This window comes from Anser cygnoides, chromosome 14 (genome assembly GCF_040182565.1).
Source record: "Anser cygnoides isolate HZ-2024a breed goose chromosome 14, Taihu_goose_T2T_genome, whole genome shotgun sequence".
Taxonomy (NCBI): domain Eukaryota; kingdom Metazoa; phylum Chordata; class Aves; order Anseriformes; family Anatidae; genus Anser; species Anser cygnoides.
The window spans coordinates 19,813,322-19,834,488 of record NC_089886.1 but is presented as its reverse complement, the minus strand read 5'-3'; the positions used below and the strand labels follow the sequence as shown (position 1 = coordinate 19,834,488).

Below are 21,167 nucleotides of genomic sequence, written 5' to 3'. Positions count from 1 at the left end.
CATTAAAAAAGGCTCTGAAAGACCTAACTCTGTACAGGGCATCTTGTTCATTTCTGGCTTTTATGGGTACTTAAGAGTGGATGAACTCTCTTTAGTGTCCTGCCACCACAAGCCACATATCTCCTGCCTTTCCATGTCGCTTCAGCTTGCACAGCGAAAGGCACTTGGGAGCTGCTGAGGAGCGAGGCTCTGCACATCAGCACATCAGCAAATAATTGCAGAGAGCAATTATTTTCTGTTTTTCTTGGCTTTGGAACAGATGAGAAAAGTGTGACTTCTTCCCTTGGTGCAGGTTATGAACTGATGGTGCTGGAATTGTGGGGGTTAAAGGAAAACTGACTATTTACAGTCTCTGGATAGTTACCCTCACTTGAGGAATTTTGATTTCATCAGTGCTTCTCTTAAACGCGGAACAGTTTGAACTTGGCACATAGAAGAGAGATTCAGTGAGGCAGGTTCTCTCCCAGGTATAAAGCATATTTGCTTTGCTGTCTTGGAAATATAAGGGATTTCAGCAGCTGAAATACTGAAACCTTCCTGTATGTCTTGGCTGCATACCAGCCCAACTGAGAAGCGGCTCAGGGGCTGGACCCGGTTCACATGCGTCTTTTCTGACCTCAAAGTTGTTTCTTCCTGACTAAGAGCTTTTGCACATGGGGAAGTTGTGCAAGGGAGGTGTTATAGCTGCATTTTGTACCCCAACAGGGATAGCAGTGAAGAGAAGGACAGGCCCTGTTCTGAATCCAGGGCAGGCTTCCTCCCCCAAAACCACAGAGATGTGCAATTCTGTATTAAACTGATGTGACTCGTTCAGCCGCAAAGGGAGTCAGGAGTGGTGGGCAGTAGAATTTGAATTTCTAACTCCTCTTCATTTTCAGTCTTCACAAGATCTGAACTTTCCTTCAGCTTTAACTGTCCAAACTGTTCTTTCTTCGCTTGCAATCAACTCACTGCTGCTTTTGCAAGTGCAAAGAGTATGCTTGTCAATGCTAAAGATAAAATTCAGGCTCTTGTTCTTGGACATGTCTGACCTGTGAGAGTGCCTTCCAGGGACGAACTCATTTCTTCTTTTTTTCTTCTGAAAACTTCAGTGTTAAAATGTTCTGACATTCCCATTTTGGGATTTTTCACATTTATGTTAGGAATGGGAAAAAAAGAAGGAGGAACAGAGTACGATAAAACACGGCAGCAAGACGAGGCAGACTCCCTCAGCACACACAGACTGACAGACCAGTTGGGACACAGTTCTCATTCTTTCTTTAATTTATCTTTCAATTGATCTGTGAAGACTGCGGTGCTCTGGAGGACCCAGGCAGGGAGAGACTTTGTACAGCACACCTGGGGCCAGATCCAAGCACGGTGGTGATGGGGTGAGGGAGCAGACTGCAGTGGCTTGGCTGCTTGACCATGACAGGAGGGAGACCACAGCTGTCTGAACCCCCCAGCAACCACCCTGCTTTCTCCCTAAATCATGAACCAGAAGACGGGGAAAGGATTTCACACCACCCATTTTGTTCTTGAACTCTCCATCAGCTGGTGTGAAAGACACCTGTTCCTTGGGCAGGGTAAAACACGGTGCAACATGATTTGGAGATGTCATGAACAGCCAGGAGACAAGATTTAGTTAGAGATGGATCTGTCTGTACAGTGGGCAAGAGTAGAATTAAATATTCATTCAGCTGTGAAAGAGGATTTTGACTTGCCTGTTTTCTGAGTTTGATTTCTGCAAGCATGGGAATTGACAGAATGCTTTTTTTTTTTGGTGCCTGGACATCAACCTATCTCACTTCTGATGTGTACCATTAACTGCAAAATTCAAGCAGGGCACATGGAAAGGGTGAATTGAAATCTGCAGGTGTGGCTACAATCAGAAATTCATGCCCTATTCATTTTTGATGGCTAAGATTGCAACTCACATGTCATATAAAAATGTTTGCTTGTCTGTTTGCAACACAAAATGTGTAATTCATTATAAATATTTGCAATTCGTAGTTCTAATAACTTATGGTTTGGAATATCACACATTTAAAGGACTTGGGAATCATTCTGAATTACAAGTGGATAGGAGAATTTACAATGCACTCTCAACTAACATATGGCAAAAATTAGTACAATAATTCACTGCAGTAGATACGGGTTTCTGGACAACTGTAGCATGTGTTCGGTGCACAGTCCTGTACACCACAAGAGTGAAAGTAAAATGCCATAGTCATCTGAAAAATGCTGCCTCCTCCTTTAAACATATTGCTTGCATATCTTTTGTTATGCACAGACATTTAGTTAGAACAAAGCAGTGAACTCATGCCTTTGTGAATCATTCAACTCATACTGCACAAGAGGATTGGAACCCAGCACAGCACTGCTTGAATTTTTGGATAAGACAAGTTCTGAAATTTTGCCACAGTGGAGAAGATGGCTTTGCGTAAAATATAGTTGAGCAATGATCAGAGCAGACAAATTCTGGAATGTTTGGGTCAAGGAGGTCACTTTGGTGCATTCTCCACTTCCTCCCAGAAGTGCACTGTTCAGCACAGTACAGTGTGTTAGTCTCTTCTGAGAAAGCTGTAGTGAGTGGTTTATTTTCTCCTCTTCTATCACAGAGAGGCTTTCTCAAACAGGGCTGATGCCGATTTCATTTCTCCAAAGTAAAACACATCTTTATTTTCCTGTTGGAAGAGCCAAGAGAAACAAAGGGGGAAAACAAAAAAGCAGCATGCAGCTTAGGGGGGTGGAAGTTCATTGTCTTCATAAATACAGAATTAAATAAATAACCCGATCAGCCCACACTGGTGTCAGCACTCTGAAAGTGGGAGAAGCACGCAGTAAATCGCTGCATGTAGCCAGTGCTGAACACCGGAGCGTGGCTGTGGAGCCTTAGTGGCCCCTGTGGGGGCCATGAGTGATGGTACCAGTAAATCTGGTTGGCAGCAAGCACCAGGGCGTCCTTGCTGCTGCTTCTACAGGCACAGCAGCTCGGCTCTTCAGCTTGCAGAAGTTTAGCAACTCGACAGCTTACAGTTCTGTCGGAATAAAAATAAATCCTCCCTGGCTGCAGGGAGGGGAAGGTCAGAGGTGCCGTGGAGACAGGCAAGCAGTGTTGTGCTCATGCTGCTCCTGCCCCACTGGCCTGGTGGGGTTTGACAGGTGTTGGCAGGAGGATCTGGGTGCAAGCAGGGATTAGTGGTGTGCTGCCATTTCCAGTCTGTAAGGGGACGGTAGGAGCTTCTCCTTTCTTTGATCCTTCTGGCCAGGAGCAAAGGAGATTTTGGGTGAGAAACCACTACATTCAGGTGGGACGGATGGGCTGATTGCTTTGCATTACTTCAAGAACTATTGAAAGAGTGAATAAATTAAAGAGGCTGCCCTGAACAATCATAAAACCTTACTGAGTACCTATGCCTCATTTTCACCCCCAGGGGTGAGGCTTTCCCAGCCCCATTTACAAGGTTGCATTTAGGAGGGGCAGCCCCCCCTGAAGCCCCCCTGCCCACCAGGCAGTCAGCGCAGTCAGTGCCGCTGGGGCCCCCGACCCCCTGACATGGGGACAGCCCTGCCTGGGTGCCGCCTGCTGCAATGCACATCAGGACACCCGCTGCTGTGCCTTTTTGGCAGCTTTAATTCCACAAAGTCATTACCTCTGGCGGGTTAATGGGTTTAAAAGCACTCCTGTTTCCCGTGCGGGCCAGGTCTGGGCTGAGTCACGCAGCAGGTTCAGTGCCTGGCAGGATCACAGCAGTTCTACCCCCGGGGCATGGATGGAGCAGTTGTTCCCTTCCTCCTGCCAGGGTGGCATTTTGTGGGTTGCAGCTGCAGCTTGACTCGTAAAACACAGAATGCATGCTCAGAGATGCTTCCTAATAACACTAGCAAGTCTCACTCAAGGATCTGGGTTTACAAGTAAAAGCCTGCTGTCCTGTCTCCTCCTGTTCCTCTTGTCTCTTATCCTTTCTCAGGCATTGAGACAGCCGCAGAGACCGCAGAGCTTCCTGAGGCAGAGCAAAGCAATCACTGTGCGGGCTGGGCCAGCCCTGGCAGCTGCGGCTGCTCCTGTGCGGCCGAGGCAGCGAGCTGCTGTGAGCAGCGGGGCTCGGGCACCCCGACAGCCTCCAGACGATGGCCTGGCAAACGCAGCCCTCTCCTCGCTGCTTGTCCGCCTCTTCTCCGCCTTTCCATGCTCAGAGCCATCCCTTGACATCCGACAAGCTGGTGGCTCTCCCAGCGCGGGCGCTTCGTCGGCAAACATGCATTTAGCCTCAGCCAGGGGGACGCGCGCCTTCACTATCGCATTTCTCCACGGGACAGTGGTGGCCGCTGGCAGCAGCAGAGGTGTCTGGAGGAAGGAGGGACAGTGACGACAACACAGTGCACAGCCAAGATGAGGTCTCTGCCCAACCCGCTGAAGACCCCAGAAACCACAGCGGGAATCAGGGTGCAGGTCAGCTGTTGGTACCTCACCCTAAATACTGGCTCGCTCTCTTTCTCCCTCAGATGTTCACACATTCCTGGAAACAACACATTGCATAAAGCAGCAGGAAGCTATTTCTGGAGAGGAGAAAGAGATGCTCACAGGCTGTGTTTTCGGGGAGGTGTCGGGTCCCTGCTCTGTTTGTGGTGCTGGCAATCGGAGGCTGTGTGGAGGCTGTGGGAGGACCTGGAATTCATCTGGCTGCAGCAGCCGGCCAGGGCAAGGAAGGGCCTTGCATCTGCTTTAAAAGAAAAGAAGAAAGAAAAAGGCAAATGGAATATTTCAGTACATGCACAACTTTGCTTGGACAAACTCTCAAAAGGCTGACACGGAGATGAAAGATTCAGGGTTGGAATGAAACTCGGGGTCTCATGGCTAATAGTGCGTACCCTCGACTTTATAGCCAACTGTTTGCATTTGCAGGGCACTGTTTAGCTAAGCTGCCTGCAGGCTCCACCAAACTGGGTGAATGGGTAAAAAGCAGTATTTGTTGGTTCTTCCAGGGTTTCTGAAACTTACTTTTTGTTCGTTTGTTTTCTTGCTTTTGCTCTTAAGGAGGAATAGGCAAGCATCAGATAGGCACCTGGGTGCACGAAGCTCACAAACAGATGCAGCAAGCAAACAAAATCCTGGAAAAAAGCATTTGGGTGAAAAACCATTAAATACAAACAAGCCATCTTAGCTTGTCTTGACCAAATTTCAGCATGTAGTGGGAGTGAATCTTCTTTGACTCAGCTTTTAAACATGAAGAATGCAGGGCTTTGGTTTAAAATTGATATTTTTATTTTAGCATAAACTACAACATGAATACCCTTCTAAATGTTTTTTCCCCTTTACACAAGTTGAACAGATTTTTCTGTGATTTTTTCTTATCACTCAAGGATCACTTGGAAAAGAATTTTGGTGGCAGGCTGTTACTGCCCAAAGCTATGCCATTATTTACAGCAAAATCAGGCCGTTGAGGCCACAATTTCTGACTGGCAGTAACTGCCTGGCAATTTTAAAGATCCAGCAACAGGGGGTCAGGGCTCTGACACACTGCATCATCTTCTTCACTAAAAGGTCGTTAGCCTCAAGATGGATCGTTTGAACTTCAGCTACTGTTTCCTTCATTGCCTCAATGCTTGCTGTTCCTCCCTGGGTTGTCATAGGTCGTTTTGGAGGCAGATACATTTTGCTGTGCTAGTGAGACTTGGAGCAATTGCAGGCTAAGGGGCTTTAGGAAGTGTGCTGCAATTTCTCCAGCAGTCACTTATTAATTTTGGGGATCCAGCAGGCAAGAAATTCATGTTTGCAAAGTAAACATAAAGCACATTCCCACCAAGTTCTTTTGGGGAAGTTTCTGAGCAAAGGATTGAGACATCCCCCTACCATCTCCATCCCCTGCAATTTTGTTCTTTTTATGTAATTCCTCTTTTTGATAGTTTAGAGGAGACTCCATGAATCCATTGAAAGACATGAATGGGTGCAGCTAATATCTTTGCAGATGTCTGGGCTGGGATTTTGAGTTTTGTTCTTGATGGTAGGGATTTATTTTGCTTCCTCCTAGCAAGTCGATGCAAACATTATGATTGCACTCAGACAATCATGCTCCTGTGATTCAATTACTCTCATTACCAGGCCTGTGGGCAGCCACCCTCAGCTGGCTGCACACCACAAGCACGTTATCACCTTGTTGTGTATGGCTGAGGCACCATGAAGGAACATCTTCTGTGCCTGGGAGAGCTCTGTCCTTAGGGTCCCTCCAGTGCTCAGCAAGAGGCACAAGAGAAACTAATGAACTTTTTCATTCAGTAGACAGAATTCCACTGGTGGGCTTTACTTTAAATTGCGGTAGTGTCATTTTTCATCAGCTGCAGGTGCCTGGATGAGCTATGCTGACATCTATGGGTGATGCCAGGCAGCCCTTTTCACCAGTCCTATATGCTTTCCCATTACAAGTCTGGAGCACAACATCAAGCATGGCCAGAAGTGTGTCCCATAAAGCATGAGCACTGCTGGAAGGGTATCAACAGGGTGGCCCTGGGGTCACGCTGGGGCTGCTTCTTGTGCCTGGTACTGAGCCATCCCAGGGCATGAAATATTACATCAGCCAAGACATTTTTAACTGGGAATTTCAGGGGCGGCAAAAAATAGTACCTTCAATTTGACACAACCCCTGAGTCCTCTGGGCAATGCAACCAAAGATTGCTCAACATGTGTTTCCAATCCAGTACTTTCAGTCTGAGTATCAGTTCCCCATGTCAGCAGGGAAAAAAAAAAAAAAAAAAAAAGGAAAAAAGAAAAAGAGAGAAAGAAAAAGTGGCCAGGAGCATAAAATAAGCCTAGAATTAGACAAAAGTTTCTGGCCATCATGGCAGTGATGTTTCGAAACAAACTCTCGGTAAGACTACATGGAGAAAAAGTCTAATTCTTACCAAGCTGGAGCATGGTGAATTTACAAAAGTCGTATCATTGTATGATATGACTGCGACAGGGGAAACTGCCTTAAGACCCCACAAAGCCCCACTTTGCCCTTCAGTCTGACTGCTGTGGAAGCCCAAAGCAGAGCTGACCCTCTTGTTAATACCTGGCCGTGCTGCCTTCATAACATGGAGCTTGCTGATTTTCAACCCTGCTGATTTTGTGTCCATCAAGGAACACACAAACAGAGATTGTCCCCATTTCCCAAAGCCCTCACAGAGCAGGTTTCTGCACTTCCTACCCCACAGTTTCCCTTCTGGGAAGCAGCTGCAGTGCATATTTCCCGCTGGCTGGCAATGGGCTTTCAAAGGCCGTAACTCCGTAGGTCAGCAGCCCAGTACCCTGAGGTTGCCTCTGGCTCATTCCCAGTGTCAGGGTTTGGCACGAGGTCACATCCAAAGATAAATGGGAAGAAAGGAGCTTGTCCTCAAGTGCTGCTGTTCCAACCGTTTGATCCAGGATCTAATATAAAAGGCAATTTGAAGACAAGGTAATGGCTCTACCTAGCAACTATGAAAGTATGAAAAGCAGAGCTCAATTCTACAAACTAATTTTATTTTATGAGGTTGCAATTTGCAAGAAGCGTAACACACTTGACATGGTACCTACAGCAGCATGGTATTTATTAACCAGAGCACTCCCACAGTTTGCAAGTCATAATAAAATTAGCATCTTCCACCAGGTGTTTTTCTAGTCAGGGTTCTTAAGGAACAGCTCTTGGCCATAAAGCATTTACTTTTAATCTCCTCTCTGGAGAAAAACAAATAATTGCTGATAACATGTGCAGATACCACAAGATTAGAGGAATAACAATAAAGAGAAAGAGCAGTTTGGGGTTTCTCTGCCCTCTGAAGTGCTTGGTTAACTGAGCACAAGGAAAACATTTCTGTAGGGCTACAGAAACATGGTCTGCATGGCTGTGCATCTTGGCATACTGAGCACAAACTCGGACTGCAGCCTAATCTCATAAAGAGCGAACGTGAAATAGGCTTCAGTGCTGAACATCAGCTCCCAGCTGACACCGTGACTGCAGGGCGAGGGTCCCCGTGGATGTTTGGGCGGGTGCCGGGATGGGTGCTGCCGTATACCCAGCCAGGCAGGGCTGGCAGTAGGTACCTTGCTCCGGGAGGAGGCTGGGACAAACAGGGAGGACTAACAAGTGTGGTGAAAGGTCTGGGGAAGGGGCTGTACAAAAATATTCCCGGCACATTAACTGGTTGTCTTGTACTAGAGAAGGTAAAGAGAACGGAGTCTATTTGGGGCAGGGAAATCTAGCACGAAAAGGCATAGCAAGAATAAGATGTGGAAGTTCAATGTACAAAACTAGCTTTAGAAACACAGCATTCACTTTTAACAATGAAAATTGGGATCCATGACAACAGATTAGAATACATATGGTTCTCTACCTCTATAAATTTAAGTTTCAAGATTGGCTTTCTTTGTAATAACATCTCTAATTCAAGGAGAGGTGCTAAAGACAAGGCAGGAGTGAGTTCAGGTCTTGCTCCAGACAGACGCGGAGCACAAAGGGCTCTGCTGGTTGTGTGACCTGGTGTCTGGGAGCAAGTTCCCCATTCAGCTGGGTGCTGCCAGCCTCGGGGCAGGAAGGCAGCCCGGCCCTGACAGCCTGGGACAAGTGACGGACACGTGGTGGCCGCTGGGGCGCAGAGGGACACACAGGCGCTGCGAGATGGCCTGTTGGGCCAGGGCCTAAACCCATCTGCTCTCAGCAGTGTGTGGCTTTGTGAGGAGCCAGAGCATTTTATTGCAGCCCCATGAGGGGTGATGAGTGAAAAAAAGGAGAAAACAGAATCCCCGTCCCTCCCTGGAGTGTTAGCAGGAGGACCACACGGGCACTGTTTTGCATTCAGTTCAGCAAACTCATTCCTGGTAATCTTAAAACAACCTCCCTCTGGCTCCCAAATACCTTTCTTTTGAGCCCTTGCTAGTATTTCCCAGTTTATTCTTCAGAGTGGGAATGTGATGGTATGTACAGCATACACAGACATCTCAGCTCGTTCTGCCATTTAAACCTAGACCGGACAGAGTAGTTAAAGACAGTGTGTGGGGACAGTCTGACACGGGGGAAGTCTCAGACTGGGGAATTAAGAGCATAGATAGCTCTTACTAGGTCTTCCCTTTCGCTAATAGTGTTAACCTTGTCAAGAGATAATTTGGTTTTCACTTAAATTTCATCAGCTGAAATTCTGAAAAGGTATTCTATAAAAATATATGAGATCATTAGACTGAAAAACAGATAAAAACAAGTTCTGTAGATTCTTGGAGGAGCTTTTTTTTTTTTTTTTTTTTTAATTTCTTGTGAATCTTTGCCAATATTTGCAATCAAACTTATGTTCCAACTTCCCTGGCACAATTTTACAACTTGGCATCAATCTTCTCTCCAGTAACAGACTTGTAGTGTAACATCCACAAATACTGTGACTGGTAGTTGCAAAGGATCACAAGCAGGGCAAGGCGAGCTATAAATATCAGAAGGTATGTGTTAGCTCAGACAGGAGATATGGGATGAACAAGGAGACAGACAATGAGATTATGCAATCTATTATGCAGGATGCAAGGGCAGAGAGGCCAGGGATTTGGGGAATTTACCTGCTCAGTAGCAGCAGTTCTCACCATAAAAATAAGAGAGTTGCACGCATGGCAAAGGGGTTGGCTGTGTTTAGCTCTGTGCAGCACCGAAGGATCTACAAGCCAAGGATGGGACATCATCGTCTCCATCCTTTCCCCTATCCCTCCTGTAAGCCACATGTATTTCTCTTTCTCCCAACTTCCACAAATCCATGTGTGTGCAGGGCGTCCTGCGGCTGATGGCACACACAGAGCACTTCCAGGAAGCTGTGTGCCACTCACCAAGGCTGAGGCCACCCTGTGCAGAAGCGTTTGTAATAGTCAGGACGTGCATCCAGAACAGCCACGGGGACGTGCAGAGAGCAAAGCATCCAGCAGTCATGGCCGGGCTGGCAGGCAGCTGCAGCGAGGGTCCAGTCCCTTCCCATCCACCAGGCTCCCCGTGCCCATCACCTGCACTCCCTGCTCACCGTGCTCCCATCGCCAAGCCCAGGACCACTCGGACTTGGGAGCAATCCTGCAGCAGCTCGCTTCTCGCCGCTGAAGTGTAAGAGATAACAGGAAAACTGGGGAGAAAGGGTGGAGAGCCCAGACCAGGCTGCGTCCCTCTGATTGCTTCAGAGGGTGAAGAACTTGCACCCACCTGCAGCTGTACGTAAACGGGAGCTGGTGCCAGCGGAGGTTTGGACCCCTTCCCAGACACATCCCACAGGCTTTGGGCTCTGCATTGCTGTTTGGGCTCCCACTGAGCAGCCCTTCTGGGGTCGGCGGCACCCACACCATCCACTTCCCTCATCCCTTGCACCCAGACATCAGGGGAAGAAGCACAAAGGCCGAGAGCTGAGAGAGGAAGGGGGCTTCAGCTCAATTTGGAAAAAAGAGTGTGATTTGCACTGCTAACCAAAGGCAGATGCATGGTCGGGGGAGCTTATGGCAGAAACAGCAGTGTGCAGTGTCTGGGGCAGCGTCCCTGCTTTGCCCCTCGTGGGTTTTGGGGAGCGTATCGCCGATCACCGAGGACAGGCAGCCACCAGCATCACCGCGTGCAGCGCGCCTCCAGCTTGCGTGGGCGAGGACGTGCTTTGGTATTGTGGGTGTTTTCTAAAGTTATTATTGCCGAAGCCTTTCTTTGTATTTGTAAATGTAATAGGCTTTTTATTGAGGTTGGGTTATCCCCAGGGTAGGATGGATGTCGAGACACTAATTTCTTCTCTCTCAGCTGTCATCTTAGAAGTCTGGGGTAAGGTTCTTCCTCCCACCCCTTCCTTGCTTTTTTCTTTCCTAGGGATCTGTGCTAAATTTAAAAGCAGAACAGCTCTTAGATATTTCTTTTTGACACTTCGAAATTATTCTGCACAAGGATGAAAAGGTAGGGGAAGAGGTGGGGCGACCTTGGCTCCCTGCTCACCAGCTCCCCATGGCGATGAAGCACTACCAGCATCACGTTGGCCTCTGTGGGCAGTGTGCAAGCCCATCACTGGGCCTCTGGGCCTCCCTGACTGCACAGTAGCCCCTGCCAGCCAAGCCCATGAAACCCACTGCCTGTACCAATATAAAGCAGCTCCTACTGGGATGCTGGCCCTCGGATAAGCTGGTGCCCTGTGTCAGAGGAGGCTGGTACCATCCTTCACCCAAAACACGCTTGTCTTGCCCTTAAGTACATAAGAACTGTGCTGAAGTCTGGTATGCAGCTCAAAAAATACCTCTCCAGAGGAAACTGAGAAGTTTTGATAAGAGAAAAGCTTCTTGTAATTGTACTGAGTGAAATCGAGATATTTATCTTATTTCCTACAGACAACAGATGGGATTAGGTTTTTTAAGTACCACGCTTTCCTTCAGTTTTACTAAGGTAATCTCTTTCAGTATGTCTGTCTATTGGAAAAAAAGAGATCAGAGCTACGATAAAATCCCTTCTGTTATTTGGCCTAATACAGGACTCAAGATCAGAAGTTCTGTTCTGCATCCGTTTGTTTCTGATAGGGAAGCCGAGGCATTGAAGGGCACCTTGAGCTTGGAAGCGACTGAAATATCAACTCAGTTTTGTCTATTTTTAATTGCCTGGCTTGTGCTTTGGGTAATGAAGGCAATTGCTGTATCCTGGTGGGGCAGGATCCCTGTTAAGGCTTTCTTTCTGCTCTGAGATTTACTTCTGTAATTTGTTGCCCTGGTTTGTACCTCCCTGGGGCATGGCCAGCTCCTGGCTCAGCACCTAATGGGTGTTGTATGACCCATATGTAACACGGAGCCCCAAGAGAGCCCTTTCTGCGGGAAGCCACGGGGATTTGGCTCTCCATGGGCTGCTGGGGGAGGCTGGGTTGAGGCCAGCCCCTGGCTCGGCAGAGCATCACTTCATCTGCTTATCGCTTACAAAAAATGGAAAGCAATCTGTTTTACAGAAGTTTGCAGCGATCCAGCTGCAGGCAGCCTCTCCAGCGCTGGTGGAGGACGGTGCTGGAAGGAAGGGTGCCAGTACGGGAAATAAATGAGGAGAAGAAGCTGCGGGGATGGACAGTCCTGCTGCAGGTCAACGTCTCTTCTCTGGGCAATTACTGTTGGGTTGCACTTCACTGTTTCTCTGATTCAAATGGAAACTTTAAGTGACTTACATTAATTGTTGTCTTTTCCAATCAAATCTCTCTGGTCTTTGACACGCATGGCTTTCTTATTTCTCTCCGCTTTGCGCAGCCAGCTTGCATAACGAGCAGCTCATCCACAGCGTTTTGCAATCGCTGGCCTGGAGCAGGAATGTGATTTCCACATGGGCCCTGGAAAGCAGGGGCAGGGCTGTCCCCAGGGCTGTCCCCAGGGCTTCAGAGCCTCACCCGGAGCCTGGGCACATCCTCCAGTCCTCCAAGCAGCTTCCCTCCAGGTTTTCTTCCCTCTTTCCTGCCAAAGACAGCGTGAGGAAACAGCAGGGGAAGGCATGGCAGGAATAGGGAAATCGTCAGTCTGGTGGGACGCGCTCCGTAAAGATGGGCTGGATTTCCCCACATTTGTGTCATCCATCCTCCTGGGTCTCCTGACAGTAAAAGCAGTCAGCTCCTGTTCTGTATGAAGTTATTTCAATAATAACTTTAATTGGTTTGGAGGCCTCGATGAAAAAGCAGGACAAGATCTGTTGGGAAAAGCCCTAATCTGATTTCACTCGAGCCCTTACCAATACCAAGCACCATTACTGGGCTGCCTAATTTAATCCCAGCCCTGCTTCCTGAATCAGCAATATGACGCTAGGTATTTATTCAGGTTTATACACCTAAAGCAGAAAGCTGCTGCTGCAAAACTCATTCGCTCTCATGTAATGGCATTTAGCTGAGCTCAACAGCAACATGTCCTGTGTTGGGAACGTGACTTTCCTAACAGTCTGAGCAGTGGGCACCAGGATAGGTGTGATGAGATGGACACTGCTGTGCCAGGCTTTCTCCTGCCAGTGTAATGAGGATCTGGTGCCTCCTGCATTGGGAGTTGGGGTCTCTTGACCCAAACTGGAGCTCAAGGAGCATTTGAAACTAATTTGGGAATCTGAATAAATTCTGCTTTGGATAGCAAGTTACTATGCACCTACTTCACTCATGTCTCAACGTCGTAGCTCCCAACCGAGGCCGTTGCACAGCCACACTGACTGCTGCTGAGCAGCTGCTTCCCATCTCTCCAGAGCCTTACACATTTTATCAAAGTGTTTTTAGACAATGCAAAGAGCTCTGCATGCCTTAGGGTTAGAAATTCTATATATATCTAAGCAATTATTGTTAAATTATATTATTCATTGTGGCAGCAGACCTCTAAAATTCAGGGCTAATTGTTTAAGTGTGTTTTAATCTTAGGTTAACTTTTTATTCTTTTTCATGTTTAAATAATCCTCTTCCTTTCTTGACTGCTGTACAAGAAGCTTTCCAAGTGCTTCCTGACCCACAGCGGGGCTTTCTGAAAGGCTGTTCATTTAACTGAACGCTGTAAGGAGATACACAGGGAATAGTTCACAAGGCATCTCTCGGGCTTTCCCTGCTAGCAAAAGAAAAACCTTGTCACAGTGGCTAGGAACTACAGGGCAGGGACCTTATAGACGTGGAGAGTGTTGTAAGCCACATGCATGCAGAGGTAAAGAAATGAAATGAACTACAAGGGTAAAAATCGACTACAAGACCCCTGCAGTCAACATGCAGTGATATGTGAGACCCCCACCCTCCTTACACCAGGGAAGTGCACAAGGCTGGCCTGCCCCCCGCCACCCCCAGCTTCTCCCAGCAAGCACAGGTCCACCGTTTCTCAGGCATCTTCGGGTAACAGCTCTCCTACTTCAGGCTTTGCCCTTCATGTATTTCTTAAGTGATTCTATGATTCTCAATGCATCTCACTGCATGCTCCTTCCTCAGACCCTGTACCACGTCCTGCCATCTTCTCATGGTATTCGTCTCCATTACCTAATAAAAATCCAAACCACCTCTTTTTCATATGGATCCTACAAGATTTTTAAAGAAAAGAGATTTATTTTTATTTTTTTAAAGGCTTATATTGGACAGATAGTAACATTATCTGCTGTTTGTCTTAAAGGTAAAATCTTTGTGGTACTTGTTACCGTGTATGACATTACATTACATCCTTCCAGTGCTGGGGCCAGTACTTGAGGGAGGAACATCTCACACCAGCAGCGCCTGCTGCCTGAAGCATGGATTAGCATGTCTACTTATTACTTGCAAAACATACTTTGCCGTCTCTGTATGGCACTGCTGCTTAACACCCTGGTTTTGAGATTTGTTTTAACATAGACGATAGTGAACCCTGGGTGGCTTTGTCAATTTTTCACACCATTATCCTTGGTTTCTAAATTGTGGTGGAGGGCAGTGCCAGCGAAAGGAAATTGTACTTTATAGCACGAAGTCTCCAGCAAAGCATAGGTCTCCCAGGTCACCTGCCCAAGTTTAAGTCACCTAGACGTTATCATGCAGGATACAGCAGTGATGAGAAGGAGAGAGTATGCAGGGTCTGTACTGAGCCACTGTTAGCTGTTTGCCTATTCAGAGCACACTGCAGAAGTCTGTTACTTGCTGTGGTACTGACAGCCATAGGTGGATTTCCATGTGGTTGAAAAATAGTCTAAAACACATGCCTATGCAGAGCAGTCAAGAAAAAGTAAAGGAAATAGAGCTAGTGAGGTTCTGCGACTCATGGAAGTTTGCTGTGATGGTTGTTAATATAAAGATCTGGTCTCTGGTCTGTGAATGCAGAAAGACCTTATTTAAGTTGTGTATGTGCTCTCTCTTTGTAAACTCGCGCTGTGGAAAAGCTGTCCTGTTGCTGTAGTTAATGCTGCATGTAAGGCCTTCAGCGTGCCACGGGGAGAGAACAGCCCTGCTATTTGCAAAACATTTTGGCCATCACTTTGGTAACCCCAGGAAGGTGTCAAGGACTTTCTGTATGTCTGCTGTGATTTGATTGCCTTTTACCATTTTGTCATTTTGGGGGTCCTTAACTGCTGCCTGCATTTCTGATTGCTGGGCGGTTCCTAGTGCCAGCCTGTCCGGTCCCCACGCTTCATCGGGTTCAGCTACAGGCAGCAGTTTAACCTGCTGTGAGCCTGTCTGCAGTGCTCATCCACCTGTGATTCACTTCTTAGTCAGCTGTGAGCATCTTCCCATCCTTAACTGCAAATTTCAGAACAGTAAATTGGCCATTTTGAGGCTTTTGTTTTTATTTATTTAGCATGGCAGAGATTATAGATGCTGCTAACATCTGCTGCTCAGTATGCATCTGCATCTTGCAGACAACCTGACCCTTGAATTGATGCAGATGTGGCTTTGTTTTGCTTTTGTCATCAGTAAAGACAGTAAATTTTTTTAAAGGTATGCCTTTGGGAGTACACAACATCTTGCAAACACATCAACTATTACATATAGCTCAGTAAGTATGTTACTGAATTAGCCGATGATTTCCAGTCCTTATTTCTGCATCACTCTGTTCTTTGGCTAGTGCAGGGTACCTCAGCAGTACTACCATTCATTACAGAAGATAAGGTTTTTAAAATTCAGGTAGCCACATCTGAGAGGTGGTTTTCCAACTCATCTTTGATCTTGTTGCTTTGTAGTGCTTTATGATTGCATTTTTATGAATGCATTTTATACCTGGCTTATGATGCCTTTGTTGCCCATGACCCTATCAGCATGGGATTTTTCTAGTGAGTATGCTGTGAATGGTGAACCTAAGTCTTTGAACCTAAGTCTTCATTTGATCCTGATTAACTGACATTTTCTTGCCTCATGAAACCACACATCACCCTTTCTCTTCCTGGTGAGAAAATGCAGTCCTCTGCTTTGCAATGTACAAACCCTTCAATATCTGAAGCCTTGTTCTTACATTGCAGGGATAAACCTGGATATATTTTCTTAGCACTAACATCAAGCCTTCTGAAATCCTAGAATCCGAAAGACAAGTTTCACTACCAGCCTTTGTATTTTGCAGGAATTGTAACCAGAGGAGTAGTTGTACCTTCATACACAAGATCAGTACCTCATGGCTAGGGGAATATGTGAGTGAAACAGATCAGAGTCCCAAGAATATTTTCAAGTTTCCAGAAACAGTGGTTTCCTTGTCCTCTGTTAGGGAACTATTTCATGAGTTCTAATAATTTCAGCAATATGTGTTTAAGTTCTGTCTAAAAAAAATATTCAAAAATACCAAATAATAATAATACCAAAGAGTTCCTCTCGCTCTTGATGTTCATGTCCTTGGCATCTAATACATAAGTGGTTAGTACAAAACAACTATCCTGAATTGTGAATTCATATTTGAATTTAACCTATGAATACTATTTCAAAATCATAGCCTATGTACTTCTCAAGAAGTCACTGAAGCACAGAAAATGTCATTAGCACACTCCACATCAAGTGTAATTAACTGCGCTGTGAGATGCCACAACACGGCAAGACCGGCTGCGGGCTTTGTGCAGCCAGGAGGAACTTCTCTAGTAATTTCTGCTGTCTTATATGAACCTTAACTCTTACTTCCCAGGGGCAGCAGTGTGTAGGAGCAGCACAACTGACCCAGGTGTGAAGGTGTTACAGCACACTGGGCTAGACGCAAAGCTTGCTGCTTCCCCAAACAACGGTGGCAGTCCAGAGCTGGGCCTGGCAGGAGACTGCTGCAGGGCTCCAAAGCACCAAAGAAGGTTGAGGGCAGGCTGGTTTGTTTAGGTTCAAAGAACTGGCATCTTCTGGAAGCTTAAGAGGTCTCTGCTGGTGTCCCCTGTGTCAGTGGTACCTGCTAAATCCACAGCAGGATGCAGCAGCCACTCTGTGGGGGAGCGCATCTTTTTCTGTAAGATCATTCTGAGGAAGAGGTAACATGTAAATATCTGGTCAGAGAGATGGGTTACTTCTTCCACAGGTGTCATACTAGGACCACTGTCCAAATTATCTCATGCCAATATGTGAATGTTGTTAGAATTAATTTAGCTTATCTTATGCACATCCACTTGTATGAAGGGGGGTAGAGGGAAGGTAGTTCACATCCTCTTACACCCCATCATATTTTTTTTCTCCATTTTTGTGCTTTGCCTAGGTGTGATGTCACACCGTATAAAGTGACATCCTCATAGAAGCATCCTAGTGCTCTGTAAGCCTCACCTCTCTCAAGGTGTCATCGAAGGACAGAAACTCCCTTAGCCTTGAGCTCTCCCAAGGGTCTGAGTCTCAGCAGCACTTTTTCCAACATGGAAATGAAGCCACCTCTGGAAAGACATCGCAACAGCTGCTCAAGTGCAAGCCACAGGAATGCACTGTTTTGAAGGAAGAAGCAGAGAGACGCTGTATGGATTTGTCACTTTGGAAGGAATGAGAGGATGCAACATTGCTACCAGAAGTGGAGCACAGCCAAACAGGCAGACTCAATTATTTGTACCAAAGATGAAAAGAAAAAAAAAACAAAACAAGAAACTGGAAGTATCTTATGTTAATGTTATGTATGAGTAATTTTACCATTAATCTGTAAGCTGCCTGGTAGCACACAGAAACAGTAACAGTTTACATTCATGTATTAAAGGCACATTAATTTATTCAGCGAGATTCATACCCTATGGTGCTTTTTTGACAAGTTTTTATAGCATCGTAGTTAGTATTTATTAGCAATGAAAGCACTTTACAACACTTTGATACAACATTGAGACAAGCGCACAAAGCAGCTACTTCGTAGGCAAGAAAGCGAACACAAATGGCACTTCGAGAGCTGTTACCAAGAGATCTTCAAAGAGCTCAGTTTCATACCCCTGAAAACATGGCACCCAGCCCTGGCACGGTGCTGTCAGCACAGAAAACAGGAGCATTCATTCAGCAGGAGCACCACCACCTCCCTGGCCACAACATGACCCTTGGTGGTGCCGCAGCATCCCAGGAGCATTCTGATCCTGCACAACCCCACTCCCGGAGTGATCCTGGGGGAACAAAGAATTTGGGGTGCAAGGGAGGAGCCCATTAACACATCTAAGAACTTAAGGAAATGGTGCATTTCAGTTACTCACAATTTCTTTGTCTTTGAAGGAATTTGTTCTTAACTTTCAGTTTAAATCAATTTTAAAACAAGACCATAAAAATCCTTTAAAGATGTAGGCTAAACTAATCTTCTCTTTCCCCCATGCATGGGTTCTCATGCACTGAAGACTTAGCTGTAAATCTGTGACGGCTTTCCTTGGCTTCTAATTGTCAGGTTCATTACCGGTTGAGCTGTACACGCTGCTGTGCTCTTCTGGAGCTGTCCTGCCCAGTGTGGGTGTCCTGTTTGAAGTCAGCAGGCACAGAGCTTGCCAGCAAGTATTTCAGAGAGTCACCAGCAAGTATTTCAGAGTCCCGGGCTAAAAACAGGATTTGCGTCACAGCAGTGCTTCTCCCACTGGCTTCCAATACAGACCTGGGTGCTTCAGAGGCAATCTGATCCTAAGCAGTCTGCAAAATCCATACATGCTCTTAAGTAAAAAAAAAAGAAACAAAGAAACAAACAAAAAAGCATATATCAGGAAGCAACAGTGGGCTGGTTGGACACTTGGTCTCTGGGACACCACTCAGAAATGTTAGACATATTAAGGGACAAACAGAATTATACTCTTGTGACAGAATGAAGGGTGTCTAATTCAAATGAATTTTTAGATGCTTGAAATTTGATTTCTTCACCAATGCAAGTTCTCCGCTGTTGTTGCCCGTTTTTGTGATACCATATGATACACAGGCTGAGATGTATTCCTTATGGTAAAGTTAGCCTTACAAAGCTCTAGTGTCCAAGCAGAAAAATTTTCAGCTATTAATTTTATTTCCACTGCCACCGATGCTACTTACACTCTTGAGCCAACTCAGTGGCTTCTAGGAAATGAAAAACAGGCAGGTCAAGCAAAATTCAAGTGTTTGGGTGTCAGAAACACGTGTCTTCTACAGAGGCCCGAAGTAGCCACAAGCCTGCAGGTACCTGGGGCAGGTCTCCCAGCACCCCAGCTGGGCACCTAGGCTGGCACATCCCCTCTTACCCTGAGAAATCAGTGCAGAAAGGCAAGCTCCCTTGACGAATATATGCATCGAAATCTGCATCAGTGACCAAGGTCTGCCTCTAAATCTCCAGGCACTTTGCCAATAGGGAAGAAAAAAAGTCAAATCCAAGGAAATCCCCTTTTATGTAAAAGCCTAAGGAGCTCTCAACTTCTCCACATCAGAGCTGCTGCTGTTTATATAGGAAACTGTTCTCCATTTGCACTTTATCAGGCTTTTGTCAGCTAGTGAGAAAAATGCAAGACTAGGAATGGGAATTACAGCTGCTCTATGCACAAAGAGGCCCTGGTAATTCTCTGTTACTTCAGAGGATTGGTGGGAGACCAGGAGTACCTCGCTCACAGCCAAGAGCAGTATATTTTTAAAGTTAGTACTGGCTGTTGGCTAATGGCCAGGTGTAGTTACAACTTCACTAAAAATTAAATAGTAGCCGCCGTATTCCTGCACTGTAGTTTGACAAAATGAAACAGCTCAACAACTACTCCCCCATCTGTACTTAAAACAGAGACCGACATTTCCAACATACTAAAGCTGTCAACAGGCTCAAGGATCGCCAGCCAGGAATCCATTGCAAGCTCACATTTCCTCCATAAATCTCAATTCTTAGCAGCAAACGTCCGTTACCATGGGTAGAAATTAAGGGACCCAAATACTACCCTTTAGACTTTTGATTAGGAGATAGAAGTGGCTTCTGCAAAAGGCTGTCAGAGCAAATGGGCGGTGCTGTTCATGAAGTGAGCAGGAAGAAGACAGTGTGTAGCTACGAGACCCCCTCCCCAGAGCAATACTGGGGAGCTTTCAGAAAACGAGCTCAGCAGAGCACTCCTGCCTAAAAGCCTATCAATGAGACAGCAAAAAGATACTCTTGAAGGGGAGGAAGCGCTGAAGGATTCCCAAGAAGGTTTATGAAGAACCCACCTGATGCCTGATGCCGTTCTAGCCCAGCTACCACCACTACCACAGAAACAGGTCTCCCTTTCAGGGACAGGTTTGCCAACATAGTTTTGACACTGCTGAAATATAATTTCTTGGTGTTAAACATCAGGCTAGCTGGCGAGTGTTCTCCTATTAACTATCTTTGTGTTTTTCCCTTTTCCCCTTACTACCTCACTGTCTGTCTCCTCCTTTCCGCACTAAAATTGGCTGTCTCCAAGCTCCTCCTGTAGTTCTGCAGCAGACCAGGTCCTGCCTAGCCATGAACATGCTCTGTAAGTCCCTTCTTTTATAACTGCAGCTCTATGTGCTCAATACTTATTGTAACACATTTTAAAGCCTCACTTGATGTAGAGCTTAAGATTTGTGGGGTAGAAGCAGAACCCCCAGCTGGATGGAGGTGTTTTTCCCCAGCAGGACATTGAGGGTGGGTTCCTGGCCACAGGAACATACATCACATACCCTGTTCAGAACCAAACAGCTCTCTGTGACCCTTGGCTGGACCTATGCATAAAACATACAGGACTTCTAGTAGTTCCTAGAGCTTAGATGCAGCCATGAGAGGTTCTCACAGAATTATGAGAAACTCAGATAATTCCAGTACCTTTCTTAAGTCAGTTTTACCTTCTGGCAGCTGCTAGGTGTCCCCTTCCCTCAGACTGTACACATGTTTCAGCTGACTTCCCACCACAGGGGGACATCACAGGAATGCTCCAGGGGCCAGGCAGGTGGGCACACAGCTCCAGTTAGCTCAAGGCAGAGAGGGGGGCAGCTTTTCATTTAAAGAGAGGAAAGCCCAAGGGAAGCACTTGGAAGAGTCCTGGTACAGACCTCCACCTTTTCAGCCATAAATCCCTCAAACCCACAAATGTCTCACAAGCTGAAATAACAGTCGGTAAGAAAAAAGATTAGCACAGCCTTTACTCCCTCTTATAACAATCTTTCACAACATCTTTCCACTACCTGATTACTGCTCTCCTGGTGATTACTGCTCTCCTGGAAACCAAGCACCACCAGAGCTCCTTTAGCCCCCACCTACCTGCCCCAGCACCACTGCTTTCCCCCTCCTGCTCTTTTATTTCCTTCCCTCCAGCAAAGCATGTGGTGCTAATGAGGCTCATTAGGGTTCCTGCTGCCTTGCCTATCCCTGCTCTGTAGGGATAGCTTTCTCACCTTGTCTTCCTTTTCCTAAGCAGAAT

The 21,167-nt window shown here is 46.4% G+C and overlaps 1 protein-coding gene across 6 annotated transcripts in view; it reads left to right on the top strand.

The window, feature by feature from the left end:
- The window catches only part of HTR4 (5-hydroxytryptamine receptor 4), a 167,867-nt gene that overhangs the window by 118,479 nt on the left and 28,221 nt on the right, over positions 1-21,167 (top strand). The window contains exon 7 of one of the 6 annotated variants that reach the window (XM_066977176.1): positions 17,069-21,007. The exons of 4 other annotated variants lie outside the window; for them this stretch is intronic. In XM_066977176.1, coding sequence (XP_066833277.1) covers positions 17,069-17,105 — 37 coding nt within the window. In that variant the 3' untranslated portion in view covers positions 17,106-21,007. Of the gene's footprint in view, positions 1-3,953; positions 9,392-17,068; positions 21,008-21,167 lie in introns of those variants that run through there. One more of the 6 variants, XM_066977177.1, reaches the window with a different exon arrangement.